Source organism: Anguilla rostrata, chromosome 13 (assembly GCF_018555375.3).
Source record: "Anguilla rostrata isolate EN2019 chromosome 13, ASM1855537v3, whole genome shotgun sequence".
In the NCBI taxonomy this organism is placed as follows: domain Eukaryota; kingdom Metazoa; phylum Chordata; class Actinopteri; order Anguilliformes; family Anguillidae; genus Anguilla; species Anguilla rostrata.
The window spans coordinates 32709017-32727753 of NC_057945.1; the positions used below are offsets into that span (position 1 = coordinate 32709017).

General features: G+C 49.0%; 1 protein-coding gene across 2 annotated transcripts in view; it reads right to left on the reverse strand.

The window, feature by feature from the left end:
• Window positions 1-1757: 1757 nt before the first annotated feature.
• The window catches only part of LOC135237733 (msx2-interacting protein-like), a 33421-nt gene continuing 16441 nt past the window's right edge, over window positions 1758-18737 (reverse strand). Inside the window, exons 4-15 of one of the 2 annotated variants that reach the window (XM_064305124.1) lie at window positions 16377-16534; window positions 15747-15947; window positions 15464-15615; window positions 14922-15047; window positions 14687-14800; window positions 14420-14533; window positions 14070-14173; window positions 5710-13672; window positions 5096-5449; window positions 4695-4889; window positions 4065-4223; window positions 1758-3656 (exon numbers count right to left, since the gene is read on the reverse strand). In XM_064305124.1, the coding sequence (XP_064161194.1) occupies window positions 3525-3656; window positions 4065-4223; window positions 4695-4889; window positions 5096-5449; window positions 5710-13672; window positions 14070-14173; window positions 14420-14533; window positions 14687-14800; window positions 14922-15047; window positions 15464-15615; window positions 15747-15947; window positions 16377-16534 (9772 nt within the window). In that variant the 3' untranslated portion in view covers window positions 1758-3524. Of the gene's footprint in view, window positions 3657-4064; window positions 4224-4694; window positions 4890-5095; window positions 5450-5709; window positions 13673-14069; window positions 14174-14419; window positions 14534-14686; window positions 14801-14921; window positions 15048-15463; window positions 15616-15746; window positions 15948-16376; window positions 16538-18737 lie in introns of both variants that reach the window. The other variant, XM_064305123.1, reaches the window with a different exon arrangement.

Here is an 18737-nt window from a genome sequence, read left to right on the forward strand (position 1 = left end):
ATTGAACTTCTGTAATACCGTATCATAGCTGGGCCTGGAAACAACAAGGTAGCCTGCCAACAATGTTTATCATACATATGAACAAAAGCCTATGGATTTCATTTGCCTTCAAGCTTGTCACTTAACTCCAAGACTGAGGAGGTGGCATGAGAATGCACTGATCAAATCTGCCTCAAGGCATAAAATAATCCACTGAGTTAATGCACAAGAATGCTGGAAGAAATGAACACCAATTCACACCCCAAGGAAGTCACATTTCAAACCCAATATGCAGGTCAAACCAACTTCTAAACACATCTTCCAACTGCCATCACCTGCAAGTTAAACTCCATGATTTGCTGAAGGCAACTTCCATAGCTTACATTTTTTTAAACACAAAGATAGATGCATATGAGGTCAAGTAGCATGCTTAAGGGTACAACAGCTGTGTCCCACATATGATCTGAAAATGCAGTCAGACCAGCAATCTGTTTCCTTAACCAATGCATTGTGCTGGTTTTACCTTCTCATACTACAAAAAGATAATGTTGTGGATGAAATATTGAACCCATTTGAATTAGCCAAACCTGTCCAGCACCAGGTGTCTTGAAATACACTGTATGGCCAATAGTATGTGGACACCAGACATCCAACATCTTATTCAAAATTATTGGCATTAATAGCTGGTCCACCCTTTGCTGCTATAACAACTCCACTCTTCTAGGAAGGCTTTATGATAGATGTTGGAGCGTTGTTGCAGGGATTTGCTTCCATTCAGCCGGAAGAGCATTAGTGAGGTCGGGCACAGATTGGGCGATTAGGCCTGGCTCACAGTTGGCTTTCCAGATGATCCCAAATGTGTTGGATGGGGTTGAGGTCAGGGCTCTGCGCAGGCCAGTCATATATTTCCACAAAACTGTTTCTATATGGACCTCACGGTGTGCCCGAGGTCTTAGTCATGCTGAAACGGGCCTTCCCAAACTGTTGGGGAAGCACAGAATCGACTAGAATATGGTTGTATGCTGTAGCATATTTTGCCATCACTGGAACTAAGGGGCCTAGCCCAAACCATGAAAAACAGCCCGAGACCAAGGGGTTTCCAGATAGTGGTAATTTAATGTAAGTGCAGCTGGGCTTGGTCAGGGTTTGAACAGAGGATCTCCTGAGGAAAAGCAGCATTCTGCTGGAAATGACCAGCAGGGGGCACTGTTACTTCTGGGAACGGGTAGAAAACCAATGCTTGGTCACTCAGGCCATAGGTGCACTAACCCCAAAGTCCTTGTAAAATGGATTCAGTCTTGCTAGTCAATATACCCCTTCAGATTTTAAGTTATTCAGTCAGTTACATTCCCAACTCAATGAGTTACATTACATTGATGGCATTTAACAGATGCTCTTATCCAGGATAACTTGCTCAAATTCAGCATTTTAACGTAGCTACAGCTGGATATATACTAAAGCAATTCAGATTAAGTGCAATGCGTAAAGGTACAACAGCAGTGTTCTACCTGGGAATCAACCTTCAACCTCAGTGGCCCTCTATGGTTGGACATAAATAAAGCTAGGCATTTTGGATCAACTCTTCATAGACACGAAAAGGTACTGAACTCCAGTGATGCGGTAATGATAGTAGGCTCAATCAATGAAGGGTTAAGCTTCAGCGGATTTATGGGATGAGACCATTTAACACACTGTACACCTCTTCTACACTGCATGTAGCCTACATTTACACCTAAATCCTAAACAAACGTGGCGATTGATTATTCAAACGATGACGATTTATGTAAATCAACATGAATTTATTTTACACACATCGTAAAGTTGCCTCATAGAGGTACAGTAACAAACACATAAAAATTATACATCAGGGTGAGACAGCTCAAAAAGAAAAGGTGGGTTTTTACGGTTTTCTCTTATTTGCTTTCCGTTACTTGTTTTTGAGTATCAAAATTGTAAGTGCCTTCAACATGACCATGAGAGCTGTCGACCAGCAGTCGTACAAATATTTACACCACAAAAGTGAGAAACAGGATTAGCTTTGTGTTTTAGATTACACCTGGTTGGTTTTTTCTGCCTTTTTTTCGTCTGTTTTTCTAAATGACTACTATGGAAAAAAAGAAAGTATAATCCAAATGAACAAAATGTCCAAAAATATTATATACAACATTGTTCAAGGTCACGGTCTCACGCTACAGTGAGGTAAAGCGGTCACTAAGACGACATTCCTTTTTGAGATTTGGGTTGACACACATTGATTTCAAAAAGAAGAAAATGAAAGACAAGCAGGGAAGAGGGCTCAGCAATACGGAGTGAAGCGCCAAGATTTTTTTTTGTTTTTTTTTGGGACCGAAAAACAAATCTTTCATAAATTAACTTCCAAAAACTTCAAATCTCTCAAAATTGAAAGAAAATTACAAGACGAGCCCAAGATGCAATAAAGGGTGAGAAATCAGGCAAAAAGTGGAGTATGAAAATATTTTTTTACATACCATTTTAGTTTTGTTTGTTCATTTTTTTCCTCCGAAAGGCGGTTTTGGCACAATTTTTTAAAAACACTTTGTGAACACGTGAAAAATGCGCCGGTTTGCCTTGCAATTGCGTTTTGCCAGTTAAGTCAAGTCTGTTGTAAGGTTTGGAAAGTTTTCCAAGTTCCAGGTGTACATCTTAAATATTTATAATATTTACAGAGTTCTGCTTACTCAAACCTATTCATACGGACAAGGGGAAAACATCCAAAAAAAATGAGTGATCTGCTGCAGAAGCATCAAGTATAAACTGCAACTCCAAAAGCCCCCTGCCGTGTCCTCAACACAGGACTGGGCAGCACAAGTCAAAGTAGAATGACAGAACCAGTAGAAGTAACAATGATTGATTAGGCTGACATGATTTTCTCTTCAAAACTCAGAAAATATTTTTCCTACCAATGTAGTCTCTTCCACTGTACAACTGAGGTTGGTGAGTAAAAGCTGTACACATCACTGACAATTTTCACTATTTGCAGTTTTAGTCCATGGTTCTTTTTTCATTTTTTTTTTCTTGTTTTCTTGTTTGCTGTCCCCAACATAGTGCAATAATTGTTTCAGGTTCACTTTGTTAGAAAATTAAAAGATAAATTACAATCATTTTGAAAACAAGTCCCAAATAAAAGGCCACCCAAGTATGACTGTCCTCGTTTATCACCAAGCCCCTGTTAGATCCACCCACACCCCCCACAAAAAAATCCCTAAATAAAAAAAGAAATCCCTAAAAAAAAAAAGTAAAAATTTATCAGAGAAACAATCATAAAACAGACCATTGTAAGTCTAGTTCAACCTTTCCCAGTCTTCACAGGGAACAGATATAGCATACGGAGGGCTAGTCTGAGACTAGTGAGTGAATGCAAGATTGTAAATGTTCAAATATAAACAATCCTTCAAAATGTGACCCCCCCCCCCCCCCAATGGTTTCTTCGTATCCCGATTAAAGTCACTTCCGGGTGTCAGAAGGCAGGAAGGTGGGGTGCGCCAGCCGGGGGTGAAGAGAAGGGGGGACGTTCGCCAGAGGTCTCAAACCGAGGCGATGACGATCATGAGGTGGGGCGAGATGCTGGAGATGCTGTTGAGGAGATCAGGGGCGAGCCGGGACAGGTGGCTCTCCGAAAATTCACACGGCGGAAAAATATGCAACACGTAGGCAGGCTAAGGCACGGGGAGGGAGAGAGGGACACAGAGGAGAAAATGCATTCAATAGGGGTATCGTCTGTCACTTGATTTCACGTCTCACTTGCGTATCATTTTCCCTACATTCGGAGACATAATTACAGGTTGCAGTTTCAAGGTTAGTCAAGAGCACCTGCATCCCTCTCAGTTGTGTGTGTGTGTGCGTGTCTGAGTGCGAGTGCACACATGTTTGTGTGTGTGTGAGTGCATGCATGATTGTGTTTGTGTGTGCACGCGTTTGTGTGCGCGTGCGTGTTTGCCTTTGTGTGTGTGTGTGTGCGTGAGAAAACGTGCGAGTGTGTCTGTTGAATTTTGTACTTCTTCGAGAGGACACTGACATGCTGGGCACTGTCAGGATAGGTGATGTCGCGCATAGGCAATGCATACCTGGTTGGAGCCAGGGTTGGGGACGTTGATTATGCCTGCAGCTAGCTTGGCCTGCAGATAGGTTATGAAACCACCTGTTAGGGCGTGGGTCTGGCTCAGAACGTCCTCCTGGTCACGCCCGCAAGGCAAAGCCAACAAGAGGCAGTAGTCACTCTCCACCTAAGGAAAAAGAAAATTGCAAAAGCTGGATATTGCTCTGATTCAGGCCGCTTTGCTTCAATGTGGCGATTGCAAATCTGTTTTTATTGACATTATAAACTGAGCAAGAAGGCTAAAATGCAGAATGAAAGGATTACAGAAATAAATCTCTGTGCTTAATATCAAAAATTTAAAAAATGGCTTTGCTGAAGATATGCTGCTTGTGACAAATATCCACTAGCATTGTTTCAGTAAAATACCTAGTCGTATAAACAGATTGTATGTTAAGAACTGTTACCTATGTAAGTTGTAGTGGATAATAACATCTGCTTATGGCCGAACTGTAAATGACCTCCTTTCCATTCGGGAGATTAATAAGAAAGCGCATCCATCTTGACTAACGTCTCTTAGGTGTTGCCATATTCAAGTCTTTTTCTCTGCTGATCTGATGAAAAGACATCGGAGGAAAGAAAGATGGGATTGGTTACTCACGGTCATCCTGCGTGCCACGCCCTCCAGCTGTGACCCCTCCAGCCTCATCCTCTGCGCAATGCGGAGCAAGGGCCCCCCCTCGGGCGGCGGCAGCGAGCGATGCGCCAGCACATTGTTGCCCGAGACCAAATGCAGCTGGACGGCAGCCGTGTCGTTCTTCAGTGCCAGATGGCCTTGCCACACGATGGGATACTTCTGCTCGAAAAAAGAACACGGACGAACCAATTACACAAGAGCACAGGCCAGGAAAACGAACAGCACCCACAGGTTTTTTTTCCACTAGCCCTCCTCCTGTCCAATGCTCAGTCTGCATCCTCTGCCTGGTCTCTCCACACCGCTCTGACCCTCTCTGCACTCGTTCTCTCTCTCACTCAGTTTCCTTCCCTCGTTCACTTTCTTACCAGAAGAAGCTGCACCATGTCAAGCGGCCGGTGTCCGGTGTGTTCGGCTTTGCCGTCCATCCGGACTTGCGACGGGCCAGAGGCGGAGGGCAGCGGGCTGGACAGGAACGAGGGCGAGCCCTTCTGTCCTGCCGCTGAAGGACCCAGCTCCAGCTTGTGGGACACGGCCGTGGGAGACGTGTATGTGGGTGAGCACGTCTCCCTCGCCAGCCGGGGCAGGTGGGGCAGGTCCACGGACCCGGGCTGACCATGAATCAGGCTTTCTGATGGTTTGGCTTCACCCCGCTCTGCTGCAGCCCCCGAAGAAGACAAGGGCGTTTTGCTCCGGTGCCCATGATCCCCGTCCTGAAGACCCTGATAGACAGTAAGGGGTAAAAGTACAGGAAAGGGGAGAGAGAGAGAGAAACCATGAATACACCACTTAGAACAAAGCAGTAACAAAAAAAAAACAATAAACAGCAGCTAGATTTGGTGTGCATCTCAACACTGGACATCACAAAATTACTGTGCAGAGAAAGTAAAAATTACTAGTCACAATACACATCCAAAGCAAACATTTCATGACAAATTACTCATACATTTTTTAGCTTATGAAGGAGCTGGTTTCAACTCACCTGTGAGGGAGTGATGCTGCGACTAGCCAAGTTGATCCCTAATGGGGAGTGGCCAGGGAACTGGTGGTGGAAGCCCCGCATATCCCGGTACACTGAGGAGTATTCAGAGAAGGAACCTGCAGCCCCTGTCTGCATCATCTGAACCCCTTGAGGAGACACCATGACGGGCACTGAAGGGTGAACTCCCATAATCCTGCTCTCACCATGAGGAGATGATGGCATCTTGGCTTCCAGTGCTTTTGGGGGGTCCCTCCCCAACACTCCTTTCCCAGCTGGAGGGGTTTTGGAAGAGGATGAAGGGATGCCACTGGAGGAGGACGACAAGGGGGCGGCCTCCGGGGTACGAGTCTGTCGGGATTCAGGAGCTGGGTGCTCACCCAGCTGGTGGCGCATAAGGATCCTGGGGGGGAGGCCATATTGGTCCAGCCGCATACCACCGTGATGTAGTGCACGGTAGTCTGGCTGCATCACCATTACTTCCGGCTGCAGCTGTGGCACAGAAGGCCTGCACAGGGGCTGGTGATAATGTCTGCTTTCATCATCCCCTGAAACAGAGCTTCCGCTGCCTCCGACCGACCCAGCAGAACCAGGGAGCGACTGCAGGACGAGGTCCCGAATGCCAGCTGGCTGGGGCGTGGTGGAACGCTGCTGAGGCCCAGGGCGCGGGGACGCCAGAGGCTCAGGACGAATCCCATAGCCCATTGCAGAGAGTGGAGGGGTGTTCATGCGCACCTCGCCTTGAGAGAGGTGCCCCATGGCAACGGTCTGGTTGACACTGTGCGGAGGCATAATGACCGACTGCTCCTGGTGATGCACACCAGAGGTGTACTGGGACATACTAGGCTTACCAGGGCCCAGGACCACAGAAGTCCCGATAGGGGAAGTAGAGGTGTTAGGTGGGCATGTTTTGGAAAATGGAGACGGCGAGTGACCTGATGTGCGAGGAGAGTGTGGTTCCTGCTTTATGCCACTTGGGTGTGGGATAGGTCTATCAATTGGGGTGCCAGGGCTGGAACTGACATAATTACCAGCTAGGGAAGGGTGGTGAGGACTCAAACCAGGACTGATGTTAGAGGGCTGAGACGGCTTATTCACATCACCTTTCAATGGCAAGGACTCCGTTCCCATCGCTTTCTTTCCATGCTGCTGTATCATTGCCTGGCTGTAGACTAGGACCTGAGGATTGCTTCCAGCCTGCTGGTTAATTTTCCCCTGAGGCCCAGGGTGGTACTGCATGTCTGTCTTATCTGAACCTGGGCTCTCCTGCTTGATGGAGGAAATGACATGCTGTGTATTATAGGCCTGACTGAGGATTCCCCCAGGGTGCCCATATCCAGTGGGAGTTTGGGAGCCTTTGGGGGTGGTTGGCTGGGAAGGGGTGAATGGCTCCTGCTTAATTTGGGATTTGGACACTGACTGTTGGAACTCTATGTCAACTGCACTAGCTGCTGGGATCTGGCTGATTTTGGCAATTACCCGCTGGGGCCCCTCGGTCTTCTGTCCCGAGCAACTCAGGACAACCACACCCTGTGAAGTATTAACTCTCAGACGTGGGCTGGAGCCAGTGCTATAAGCTGTGCTCTCAACCCCAGGACGTCCCACAGCAGCACCCTCCTCACCCATAGCTAGCCCATGGTACCGGTTAGTCTCATTTCCACTTGGTCGGTATTTCTGCTTTGGCAGCTGCATGCCTGCGTTGCGGTCGCTCAACGAGATGCGTGGCGCCTCTTCTGAGTCAAAGGGCACAGGGATGCGGCTGATAACAGAAGTTACAGTGGAGGCAATGACAGAGTTTACCATCTTCTCACTAAAGGTTTGTTGTATCTCAGGAGGAGGCAGAGGTGGTTGCTGGACAGTAGGTTGAGGTGTCGCAGGCGATGGTCTGTCTTCAGGTGGAGAGGGTCTGGCAATCACTGTGTCAGACTGAGTCTTGTTATCTGACACACGTGGGTCACCGAGGGAGGTAGTGAGCAGTGTGCTGGACAATGAGCTGCTGCCTGAGGCAGGTACATATTGAGGCTCCATGAGGATCTTGCGCAACGTGCTAGAACTAGGATCAACATCAGAGGCTTTGGTGTCAGGGGGCAAGGCGGGGTTTCCTGAAGGAGCTGCCACTGCATTGGCTGCTGCTGCCCCTATAGGTGGTGAGGGCATGCTTGCTTGTGACACAGGGGCAGCGAGCGCTCCACTGTCATTTGATCTATTAATCCAATCAGGCGAAGATGCTGGTTTGCCAGAACCTGATGCCATGGTGTTTAGCCGAGTTGGAGATAATGAGAGGGGAGGGGCTGCAAGTTCAGAGAGTGGCTGCTGTAGTCTGAGGTGAGAGGGACTCTTGCTACCCAAATGGAAGGCAGATTCTTGAGCTGCAGGCTGCTCCACAGGGGGTTGCTCTGCTTCATTGGGGGTGTCCATGGACCCCACGATCACATGCCCCACTTCTTGTTTGAGGGAGGCGGTAGAAGAAGCAACAGCTGTTGCTGCTGTCAAGGAGCCAGCTGCATTGGGCTTCAGTGACGGTATCTCTTCAGGAACAGATTCTGGCATTTTTACAGGGGTAGGTTCAGGTTCAGACACACTCTCTTCTGAGGTCTCCCCCTTTCTGCTGGCACCGCCCTTCCGGGTCCCTAACTTCTTTTGAGCTTTTGATCTAACTTTACTTCCTTTCTTAGGCATCTCCGGTGGGGAAGACTCCCCTTGGGCCAAAGATGAGCTGCCACGAGCTGATTCTGCAGCCTTGGAATCAGGACTTAGAGGCTGCACTTCGGTGTCAACATCCATGATGTTGCTGATAGCCAGGTTCGTCTCTGGCTCCATCGCCTCGCCGGCAGAAGGCAGGACCAGAGGCTCCGCAGTGGGAATAACTGAAGTGTAGGTAGGAGGAGCGGCAAAGCTATCAGCATCAGCAGAAATATCCTCAGCTGTGATAGAGTCGATAGCAGCAGCTAATTCAGTCTCACTTGCAGGATTAGCTGGCTTTTCTTCCTCGATTTCACACTGTGGTTCCTCTACAACTGGAGGCAGCAATACAGGGGGCTCTGCAGGGGCTTCTTTGTAAGGTGGCAGGGTGGGATGTTCAGTCATTTTAGCAATATTCTTCACAGCCAGATCCAGTTCCATCTGCTGGGCAAGCAGAGTGGCAACTGGATCTGCAGGAGGCTCAGTGTCAGACAGTTCGTCCTTCGCCTCAGGGCTGAGCTCAGCTACCTCCTTTTCAAGAGCAGGAGATGACTCATCGTTGATTGACATACTTGGCGACTTTGTCTTCAAAGCAGGCTCATCAGGCTCACATGCTTCGTCACCAGAATGCAGTGCACCTTTCATTTCATCTGCACTCAGGCGGTTCTTCAGGTTTTTCACACTACGAGATTTGTCTTCTTCAGTAGGCTTGGTGTTGCGTGTCAACCTTGGTGCCTTCACTTTCCCACACTTATCCAATGACGGCTTTTTCTCCACCATCAGTGCCGTTTTCTCACTTTTGTCCTCACTAACTTTCCCCTCTGCTGATTCCATTGTTTCCTTCTCTTTCTCAGGTTCTGTCTGACAGGTAAAGTTGTCAAGCTGCTTAGCATCAACCTCTTTTGGCTTCTCACCTTCCTCTAGGGGTTCATCTTTAGGCTTAACAGCTGGATCCTGGGCTGCTGTGGTATCTCCTCCAACGAGCTCCATCTGCTGAGTCACGCTCTGAAGTACTTTCCCTGCTTTCCCCCCTTTCTTATTCTGAGCAGAAGGTGGGGACCCTTGATTTTGCTGTACTTTCTGTGTACGAGGTGAACGCCACCCTTCCACCACCTTGACGACTTCTTCGCTCGAGCCCGCATCTTTGCCGTCAATCTCCTCTGCTTCTGCCGTTTTTGCTGGGTCACCTTTCACAGGAGATGCATCCTCCCCTCGCCGAGTACGAGTCTTTGGGGGGCGTCCTCTCCGTGTGGTGGTGGGGGCGGCCGGGGTATCCTGCTGAGACTGTGGCTGCTGAGTTGTCTCTCTGTCCCCAGCGCGCTTTCGTGTAGAACGGGGTGACTCCGCCACATCCTTGCCAGGATGCTGAGGGGTCTCGTCCTCCACTGGAGTGGCGTAGACTGATCGCACATTTCGGCGGCGTGTCCTGCTGAGGGGCAAGCTTTGTTCTGAGCTTTGGTCCGACTCAGAGGCGTGGATGGGTGATTTACTCGTAGCTCTAGAATCTGAGACAGCCCTGGAGTCTCCTCGAGGAGAGGACACCCTCTTTGACTTCTCCCTGTCGATGCGTTCACTCTTGCGGATGGCCTGCTTTTCTGAATTGGCTGTTTGGACCACATCAGACTGTGGTGCTGGTGGAGTCAGCTTGGTCCTCTTGCTCTTAAGCTTCCTAGATGGTAACACCGGCTCTGCCTCCATATCATCACAGGTCTGCATCTGCACCCCAGGGGGGCATTCAGGTTTCTCTGCCTCCTCGCCGTCCTGAGATTTTGCCTTAGCTGGTGGGACTTCCTCTTCCTTCACTGTCAGGGCTTCCTCTTCCCTAACATGCTCCATTGCCTCCTCAGGCTTAGGAGAGACAGAAGAATGAAACTCAGGGGGCTCTGGGTCAGGTTCAAGCACATGTTCTGATTCTGAACTGATCAGTGAGGCTCCAGGAGTGGGAGGCTTTACATCAAGATCGGAGTGCTCAATATTCAAAGCATTCTCAGCAAGCATCCTGACCTCAGCCACCTCCTCCTTCAGCTCCATTTTCACTTCTGTAGCAGTGGGCTCAGGGGGGGTTATGCAAATAGAGGCAAGAGGTTGGTCCTGTACCAGAGGCAAGGACAGTGATGGGGACACCTTCTCAGCTTCTAAGTGGTCTTCCTTCATCGGCAAGTCTGAATGATCTGGGGACACTGTCTGGACAGCATATTTTCCGTGTGGAGGAGAAACCTCGAAGGGCACTGGGGGAGAAACGACATCTGGAACAACAGGATTAGGGCTGGTTCGTTTCAGGTCAGGCTCAAGAGCCGCCTTTGGATTGCTGGACAACTGCTGCTGTGGCTGCTGTTCTCCTTCGTGCTGCTTCTCTCCGACATTTCCATACGCACTGCTTGCTTTCTCCGTCTCCCGCAAACGCTGTTCCCTCTCCTTCTGTTGTTGTCCTATCACCTCCAGGAAGAGTTCGTGGAAGAGTACCACTGGCTCCTGCTGTAGGTCACCTGCACCCAGACCAGGCTGCCCTTCCATTGTTCCTAGCTTGCCGGACTGGTGGCCGAAGCCCAGCTCAATGTCTTCCTCCTTTCGTTCCAGGTGCTGGAGGCGCCTCGAGTCCTGCTCAAAGATAGAGCTGTGAAGAAAACGGGAGGCAAATAACTCCTGTCGCTCGTGTTCCTCTGGTTTCGGCTCTTCTTTCTTATCTTCCAGCTTTCCCTCCGAGTCGGTGCGGATCTTCTTCTTTTTCATGTACCAGGAGGGAATTGGCCGTGGCGTAGACTCCACCTTGTCCTTGTCCTTGCTGCTGCGGAAGCTGGAAACGTGCGAATCTCGGTTGAGGATGGGCCAGTTGTCTTCGCGGGAGGAGGAAAGTGACTTAGCTCTCTCTAGCAAGGCCTTTGTATCTGGAGTGATAGTCTGTTCCTGTGCAAACGAGTAAAACTTGTTCTTTTCCAGGGAAGTGGGCAGTCTGAGTTCTGAAAACCTCCGGTCCCGGAGAAAATAGCTGAGGGAGGTGGAGGGCTTCGGGGAGTGGTTCTTGCGCTCTCCATCCTCTTCAGGGTCAGACGGCACCTCCCCGGGCTCCAAATCAATCAAGAGACGATGGCGGAGACTCTCGCGTTTCAGTAGGCTGCCAGGGAAGCTCATGTCTGGGAGACGCGGGTCCTGCTTCGCTCGGCTCTCCCAGCGCTGTTGCAATTCCTCTTCACAACCCAGGGATGCTGCCTTCAGCTTAGGCAGCTCTTGATGTGAGGTCCGAGCCTTGCTAATTGTTGAGTCTAAACTGTACTTCAAGAGATCCAAGTGTGGGTAGACTTTATCTTCCATCTTTGGCGATTCTTTAGTTTCCTTAGCTGCACCCTCCTCCTCATGGTAGGCAAAGGGCCGCAGCCCTGGCGGGGAAGCCATATTGCGCTCGGAATCTTCACTCGCTTGCCGGGAACTTCGGTAGTTACGTTCTCGCTTGGTGGTCAGATCGTAGTCAAAGGCCTCCACCTTTTTGCGTTTGCTAGGCGGGGAGTCGTCTGTGACATCCTGAGGAGGCTTGCCTACCTCATGCACCAGGCTTCGGTGCTCAAAGTCCTCTGTATCGGTGCCTCTAGGGCTGCCAGGTTTGTCTGGCTTGTCAGACTGCAGCTGCTGCCGGAGCTTCCGACTCTGCTCCATCTGTTTGCGGTAGCTCTGAGAGTGGTCAATGTCCAGGGACGCGTGCTCCTGCCCCACCCCTGTGCTTTTCTCTTCTACTAAGGCCTGTTCACAGAGCTCTACATAGCTTTGTTGCTCTGGCTGCCTCGTGTCATTATGGTCTAAGCTCCCTTCTTCTGAGAACATCAGCGCCGTATTGGGATGCGATTGGGACTTCGCTACTGTACCAGAAATGTCCGAGAGGTCTGTGGTCTCCTCTGTGGGTTCTCCTAGTCGAGCCTTAAGGTCCATACTCAGCTGTCTTTCTTTGGGACTGCAGACAGTAACCAGCCTTTCTGTTTTAGGCTTCTGGGGTCCCTTTTTATGTGCCTCTTTCCGCACTACTTTCCTGTCAACTTCATTCTCTTTTGCCACCGCATTACTGGCCCCAATGTCTGACAGTTTCTTAAGCCCAAACCTCCCCTCCTCTTCCTCTTGGCTGATTCTCTTAGGTCGATCAGACTTCCCGCTCGCCTCTCCAAAACGCCGCTTTCTTGCAGCCAGCTTGTCAATATCCAAGGAAGAGTTACTGCTATCAGTTCCAGGTTCAGATTTTAGGTGCTTCTTTAGTTTTGTCTTGCCTTCCTTGTCCACAACCTCCACTTGGCTTGCTACAGTCTTTTCCTTGGCAACCTTCCCCTGCTTTAGGGGCTCCCCTTTTGGGAGCTCCAGCCGGGACAGCACAGCTTTTGAATCAGTTGAGGCAGGCAGGGGCAGCGGCTGGGAACGGGCGCTGTCATTTTCACCTTTCTGTCTCAGCTTCTCCGGGCCGGACTGATCCAGGAGTTTCCCCTCTTTCTCCTTTACACGTGTAAGCTGCACCACACAAGGAGGCAAATCAAGACGACCCTTGCTAGAGCCGTCCTTGTCCTTAGCTAAAAGCTTGCCACTTTTGGATTGTGCAAGTGCATCTGGGCTTGCCTCCCGGTCTGGTTCAGGATCCGTGTCAGAAGAGGGGATGCTGGGAGATGGCACCTTCACCTTCCTTAACTTGGCCTTCTCCCCTTTCTCCTTGTCGGCCTTCTCCTTGCGGCCAGGTCGTTTGTCCTTCTCACTCGCACTGCCGCGTTCCACTTCAAACAGCGGTCGATCTTTCTCAGGCTTCTCACTCTTGCCATAGCGGTCTGGCCTCATCTTGTCGGACTTCTCGTAACGTGGCGGTGAGATAGAGCTGCAGCTGCCGCTTCCCTCGGAGGAGCGGCTGTAGATGCGCCGGTCTGAGTCGCTGGGCATGCGCTCGGACGGGGACGGGGAGGCAGTGGGCGTGGCCGGGTGTCGAGGGTGAGAGGGGCTCTGGCTCCTTTCAATGGTGCGCCGACCATGGTCCCGTTCACGGTCCGTCTCGAACCGCTCTCTCTCCCTCTCCCTTTCCCGTTGCAGGTAAAATTTGCGGATGTCCTGCTCATAAGGGTCTCGGTAGTCCCTGTATTCCCGTGGGTCATCAAAATAGCGCGGATCATAGTAGTCGCCTTGATAGGGGTCCCATTCTGGATAAAATTCCCTACTGCGGGCAACATACTCGCGCCGAGGATCTTCCACATAGGTGCCCTGCGCCCGCATATTCTCGTAATATGCTCGATCTGCTGAATAATCGTGATATGGTGGTCTGCGTTCATCTCTGCCAAGAAGAAAGGAGAGAGGAAGCAATCACTAACAGACACTGGCAGATCTGACAGAATTTACAGTCACGTGACAAACATTAAACTTCAGAAAAGTTAACATTAGAAACACCACTGTCTCCTTCGCTGTGCTACTCCTAACCCAGAGGAGGTCCCCATGGGTCCACACATTTCTCTGGCATTTGTCCTCAAGAAATCCGTCCTCACACATCATTCCTTAGTTTCAAGGTTCTGTGCACATCTCATGCACACAGTATGAATACTTACCAAAACATTCATTCGTAATAAGAAAACTATTAATTAATAATTTATCATTTTCATGTGTTCGTTCATTAAATCTGGAAAAGAACTGTACAAACTATCCTCAACCCCCAGGTAAGTAAGTGAAATGTGAACCTTCGCTCAGGTGGGATTTCATAGAACTCTCTGCCGATGTCCTGCCCGGATGCTTGCATTGAGCGATAGAATGCGACCTGACTCTCCTGGTTGGCAAAGTCCACCTGGAGACAGAAAACAGGTACTTGAAAGCTGCTCCTACTGCCAGGAGACATATTAACAACAGAAAAGGTCATTACAGCAGTTTAAATACACTGTGCAGTTGAATGCAAAAACTAAATTTAAAAAGGAAACGTAACAAATACATTTTCCAGTACTCAAGAACCATACAGAGATGGATGATGGCAGCCAGACAGGATAAGAACAACAACTTTCACGGAAAGTCTTTATGTTTAATAATGCCTTCTCACCTTGATTTTGTTGCCCCCAATCTTCCAGCCCTTGGTCTCCTTCACAGCAGCCTGTGCATACTCTATGTTGTTGTACAGGATGAGGGCCATCCCTTTTAGTCTGTCAAAGACAACCTGGGAGGAAGACGACAGAGGGTAGGCAGTGGGAGAACACAGTTTTATCAGTCTTCAAATTCAGGGTGCAGTGATAGTTTTTCTGTGAAGACACTGAGTGTGTGTGTGTGTGTGTGAGAAAAAGAGAAAGAGAGATTTTACGCATGATTTTACCTTTAACACATGCCCATATCGACAGAAGTGACGAGTGAGGTACTGCTCAGTGATGTTGGAGGCCAAGCCATCAAGCCAAACGCATGTGGTGGGCATGCTCTTTCCGAACCCCAGCTGCAGAGGGAATCACAACCACATCATGTTCTACCAGTGCTACACTGCATTTCCCTCAGAAAACTAAACTGACAATGTTGTCAATGTGGACATTGTGTTCATTGGATGGCGAATTCCGTACCTTTAGCCTATTGTTACCCAGGTACTCCCCATCCATCTTCTTGATGGCCTTGCAGACACTGGCGATGTCGCAGTACTGGAGGAAAGCATACTGAGGGGCCCCGTTTACTTTTTTAATGTCAATGTCCTGGAAAGAAGCGGAAAAAGTAATGAGCAGAAAATGGATGGATAACCAAAGTATGCGTTTATATTTCCATAGTGAACAAGCAAAAAAAAATTTCCATAGTAACAGGACATCCTGTTTCACAGATCTTAGTTTCACACTCCGGTATTGATCTTAAGAGACCTTTCGTTTACCAAGACCAAAAAACAAGCTGCCAGGTATTGGTAACTGTGCCTTCTGTATGAAAACATGCAGAAATCTGCAGTAAATATTTACTTTCACATCATGGTTGCATATTTCATTCTCGGGTAACGTCGTTTTCGGTTCACTTTAAAAGCACGCACGTTTACAAAGCCTACTCTTACACAAACAGCATATCGCTCCTACCAGGAAGGCTGAATAATGCCCGTTACAGTCTCGCTCTGTTCCTCTTAACCTACCACAATATCTCCAAAGCGCTGAAAAATGTTGAGGAGGTCGTGGTAGCTGGTGGTCTTCTCCAGGTTCCCAATGAACAGGGTCCGCGTGGCCTTTGGGTGGAACTCGTCTATCCGCTCGTCCAGGGGCCGAAACTCGTTCTCGCTCTCGGTCTCTGCAAGGGGGAGAGGCGAGGCAGAGTGAGGTTTATTCACCGCTGCCCATCTGACGCAGTGAACGAGGCGCCCCCCCCCCCCCCCCGTGAACGCAGCTCCCGCCATGCGGAGCCCGACGTCGCCGTCGTACCTGGGCCGTTCCAGGCTGTGACCTCAATCTGCATCCCAAAGAAGAGCTTCCCCTTGGAGGCGCCGAGCGCCTTCTCCTGGTCCTCCTGCTGGCGGAAGAACACCAGGCCGTACCGCTCCTCCAACGCCCCGTGGATCTGCACCGACGTCACCTTCCCGTACTTCTTAAACTCGTGGAAAAGGCCGTCCTTCAGGCTCGTGTCTGGAGAGGAAAGAGGAGAACTGCACCGTATACCACCGAATCTCTCTCTACTCCTCCATTTTTTTTTTACTTTATGATGCATGTGAATATCTAAAAAAATAAAACCAACATTTTAAAACATACCATAGAGCCGTATTTAACTGGTACTAAGTGTAACAAAACTCAGTGTGCAAATAAAATTCAGCTGCACAGCATTACTACACGTGTCAAGACAATGCAGTTATGATGTAATGAACCTGCTTGCCAAAGTTTCCAAAGAAACTGCACCCAGTGACACGATGGGTGAGAGTGAGGAAGTTAACACACTGTGCACATTGGTCAAACCAATTCAAAGGGCCATGTCTACAGTATGGTCTAAATTAACCAGGGGCGCAGCTTAAAACCCGCGTCCTTGTAGCTGGTTGGCGTCCCCTGGAGCTGCGTCCTCACCTGTGGAACGCACGGGCAGGTTCTGGACCTTGATGCCGAAGCTCTTGCGGGGCTCGTCCTTGTCCAGGGCCGGCGGGGGCAGGGAGGGCGGGGCCGGCACCGCCGCGGACTGCACGGAGCGCGCCGGCGACTCGTCGCTGGAGCTGCTGCTGGAGTCGCTGCTGTCAGAGAAAGGGAAACCCCGTTTAGAGGCCAGGGGGCTCGAAAGGCTTCGCTCAGCCACACGCACGTGTGAGCGGTCTCCCACAGCAGTGCAGGAACCAGGATGACGTGATACGCAATATTCGCGCCCCCCCCCTCATTTTAGAGTACCCTGCCCTGACACATGCTGTCTAAGATTCCCTCCCCCCCCCAGCCAGTGGCAGGCATCAGAGGTCAGCTAAGAGTCATGTTATTTAGTTTGGGAAGAGGCTCGCTTGGAAATGGACAAAATCCAGATCAAATCAACACATTTTTGGACTGCACTGCCATAGATCTTAATGAGATCTGGCGCGCTTGTTATATCTTATTATATAAACCTATATTTCAAAATGGATTTATTTCAAATGCAAAAAACAAAAACGAATGGAAGAAAAAGACTTATGCCATGGCTGCCATTCTTACTGCTGCAGTCTACAACCTCACACAGGTACAAGGTCCTTTGCATCATCAAACAATCAGCAAAACATAATAATACTACCATACAAGTCAAGCGAAATAGAACTATACCATGAAATACAGATGGCACTAGCATTCACATCACACACCCTTGAATGGGCCAAACTAACAGTGCCAGGATTATGGCAGGCAAAACCAGAGAAGTGTCAGAAAAAGACCGTCATAACACTATATTAAGGAAATTTATTTTTTAAAGCACAGCAGCATTAAACACGGTGAGCTTTTTTCACCTTGAAACAAAAGAAACATCAAACTGAACCACAAATTTAAAAAACCCAAGCTCGTTTATTCTGGTCAAAGCACAGCAAGCCTTCCTTCCCGCTCCGTTATAGGGGAAATGGAAGTTCCTCGTTACCGCCCCACTACCAGACAACTGCACACGACGCCGTGCAGCTCTGCTAGCAGACTCACGTTAAAAGAGATCACGCCCAGCTCTACAGCAGAGCAGGTAAAAGCGCAACCTTACAGGTATTTTAATTTAAAAAAAGAAAAAAAACAACAGACACACATACATTCGTTAATTTTTTTCTCCTGATGGAGGAACTTTTGGGAAATAATAACAAGCAACAAGACAGTATTAATAAATGAATCCAGGTAATCAACCCAGGGATGATTCATCAATGCCAGATTGAGAGCCATTTTTCAAAACAATTATCTCAGAAACCTGGACACCACTTTACACAAAATACAACAGAAGAGAAGCCTAAAAATACCGGGTAACAGAAGGGCATCTGTAGAAATACTTACAAAACCTTGCCACAAGGTGGCACCCTAACCCCAGTTTACAAACGCCACCATACAAACTCACAGCTCCAGTACATGCATAAGCAAGCCAGAAACGTCCACTAGCATTTGCCTGTCAAAAGGCACACACAGGCTCTTTGAAATAACTGATCAATCTCTGACAATAACAACCAGAATGACGGTGAGAATTAATACATCTACACACTTCATAATTCTTTGGAAGGGCAATATTATTTACCAGGCTACAAAGTAGCCTAACAGAGAAGAAAGGTGATAAACTATGCAACTGAGGGGAGAACAGAAAGCAGGAAAGAAGAGAAGGATAAGGAAAGGGAAAACCAGGACTACTGGAAGACAGGTTCCCCAAGGACTGCTGGGCTGGGTGGTAGAGTCCATATAACACATAGAAAGATGTACATTACTGCAGACTTCTCTATTACCAAATACTAAACAGATTAATGTCATGAATGACTGTTGGTGGGGAGGTTTACAATAAGCACACAATTAGACACAAGCTGAAATGAAGTAGCAGATGGACACAAAAACCGAGACTCATTCCACCTCAGACACACAGGCACGCATGCACGCACACACACACACAAATATGCGCATACATACACACAGGCAAGCAAATGCATGCATGCACGCACGCCTGGACACACACAAACACACAAATATGCGCATACATACACACACAGGCATGCAAACGCATGCATGCACGCACGCACGCACACACATACACATATACACACACACACACACACTAAATCCCTGGTTCTGGCTCACAGAGCAAGAAGATTAAGATCTGATGGAGAGAATCCTCCTCATCACAGACACCCCTCCCCCGCCCCCCTCCCTCCACCCCCCGCTGCCCAGACACCTGCCGACACGCGGCACAGATTAACCCTTACAACAGCCTCTCAGACACAGCTGCTCCCCAGCCCAGAACAGCCCCTCCCC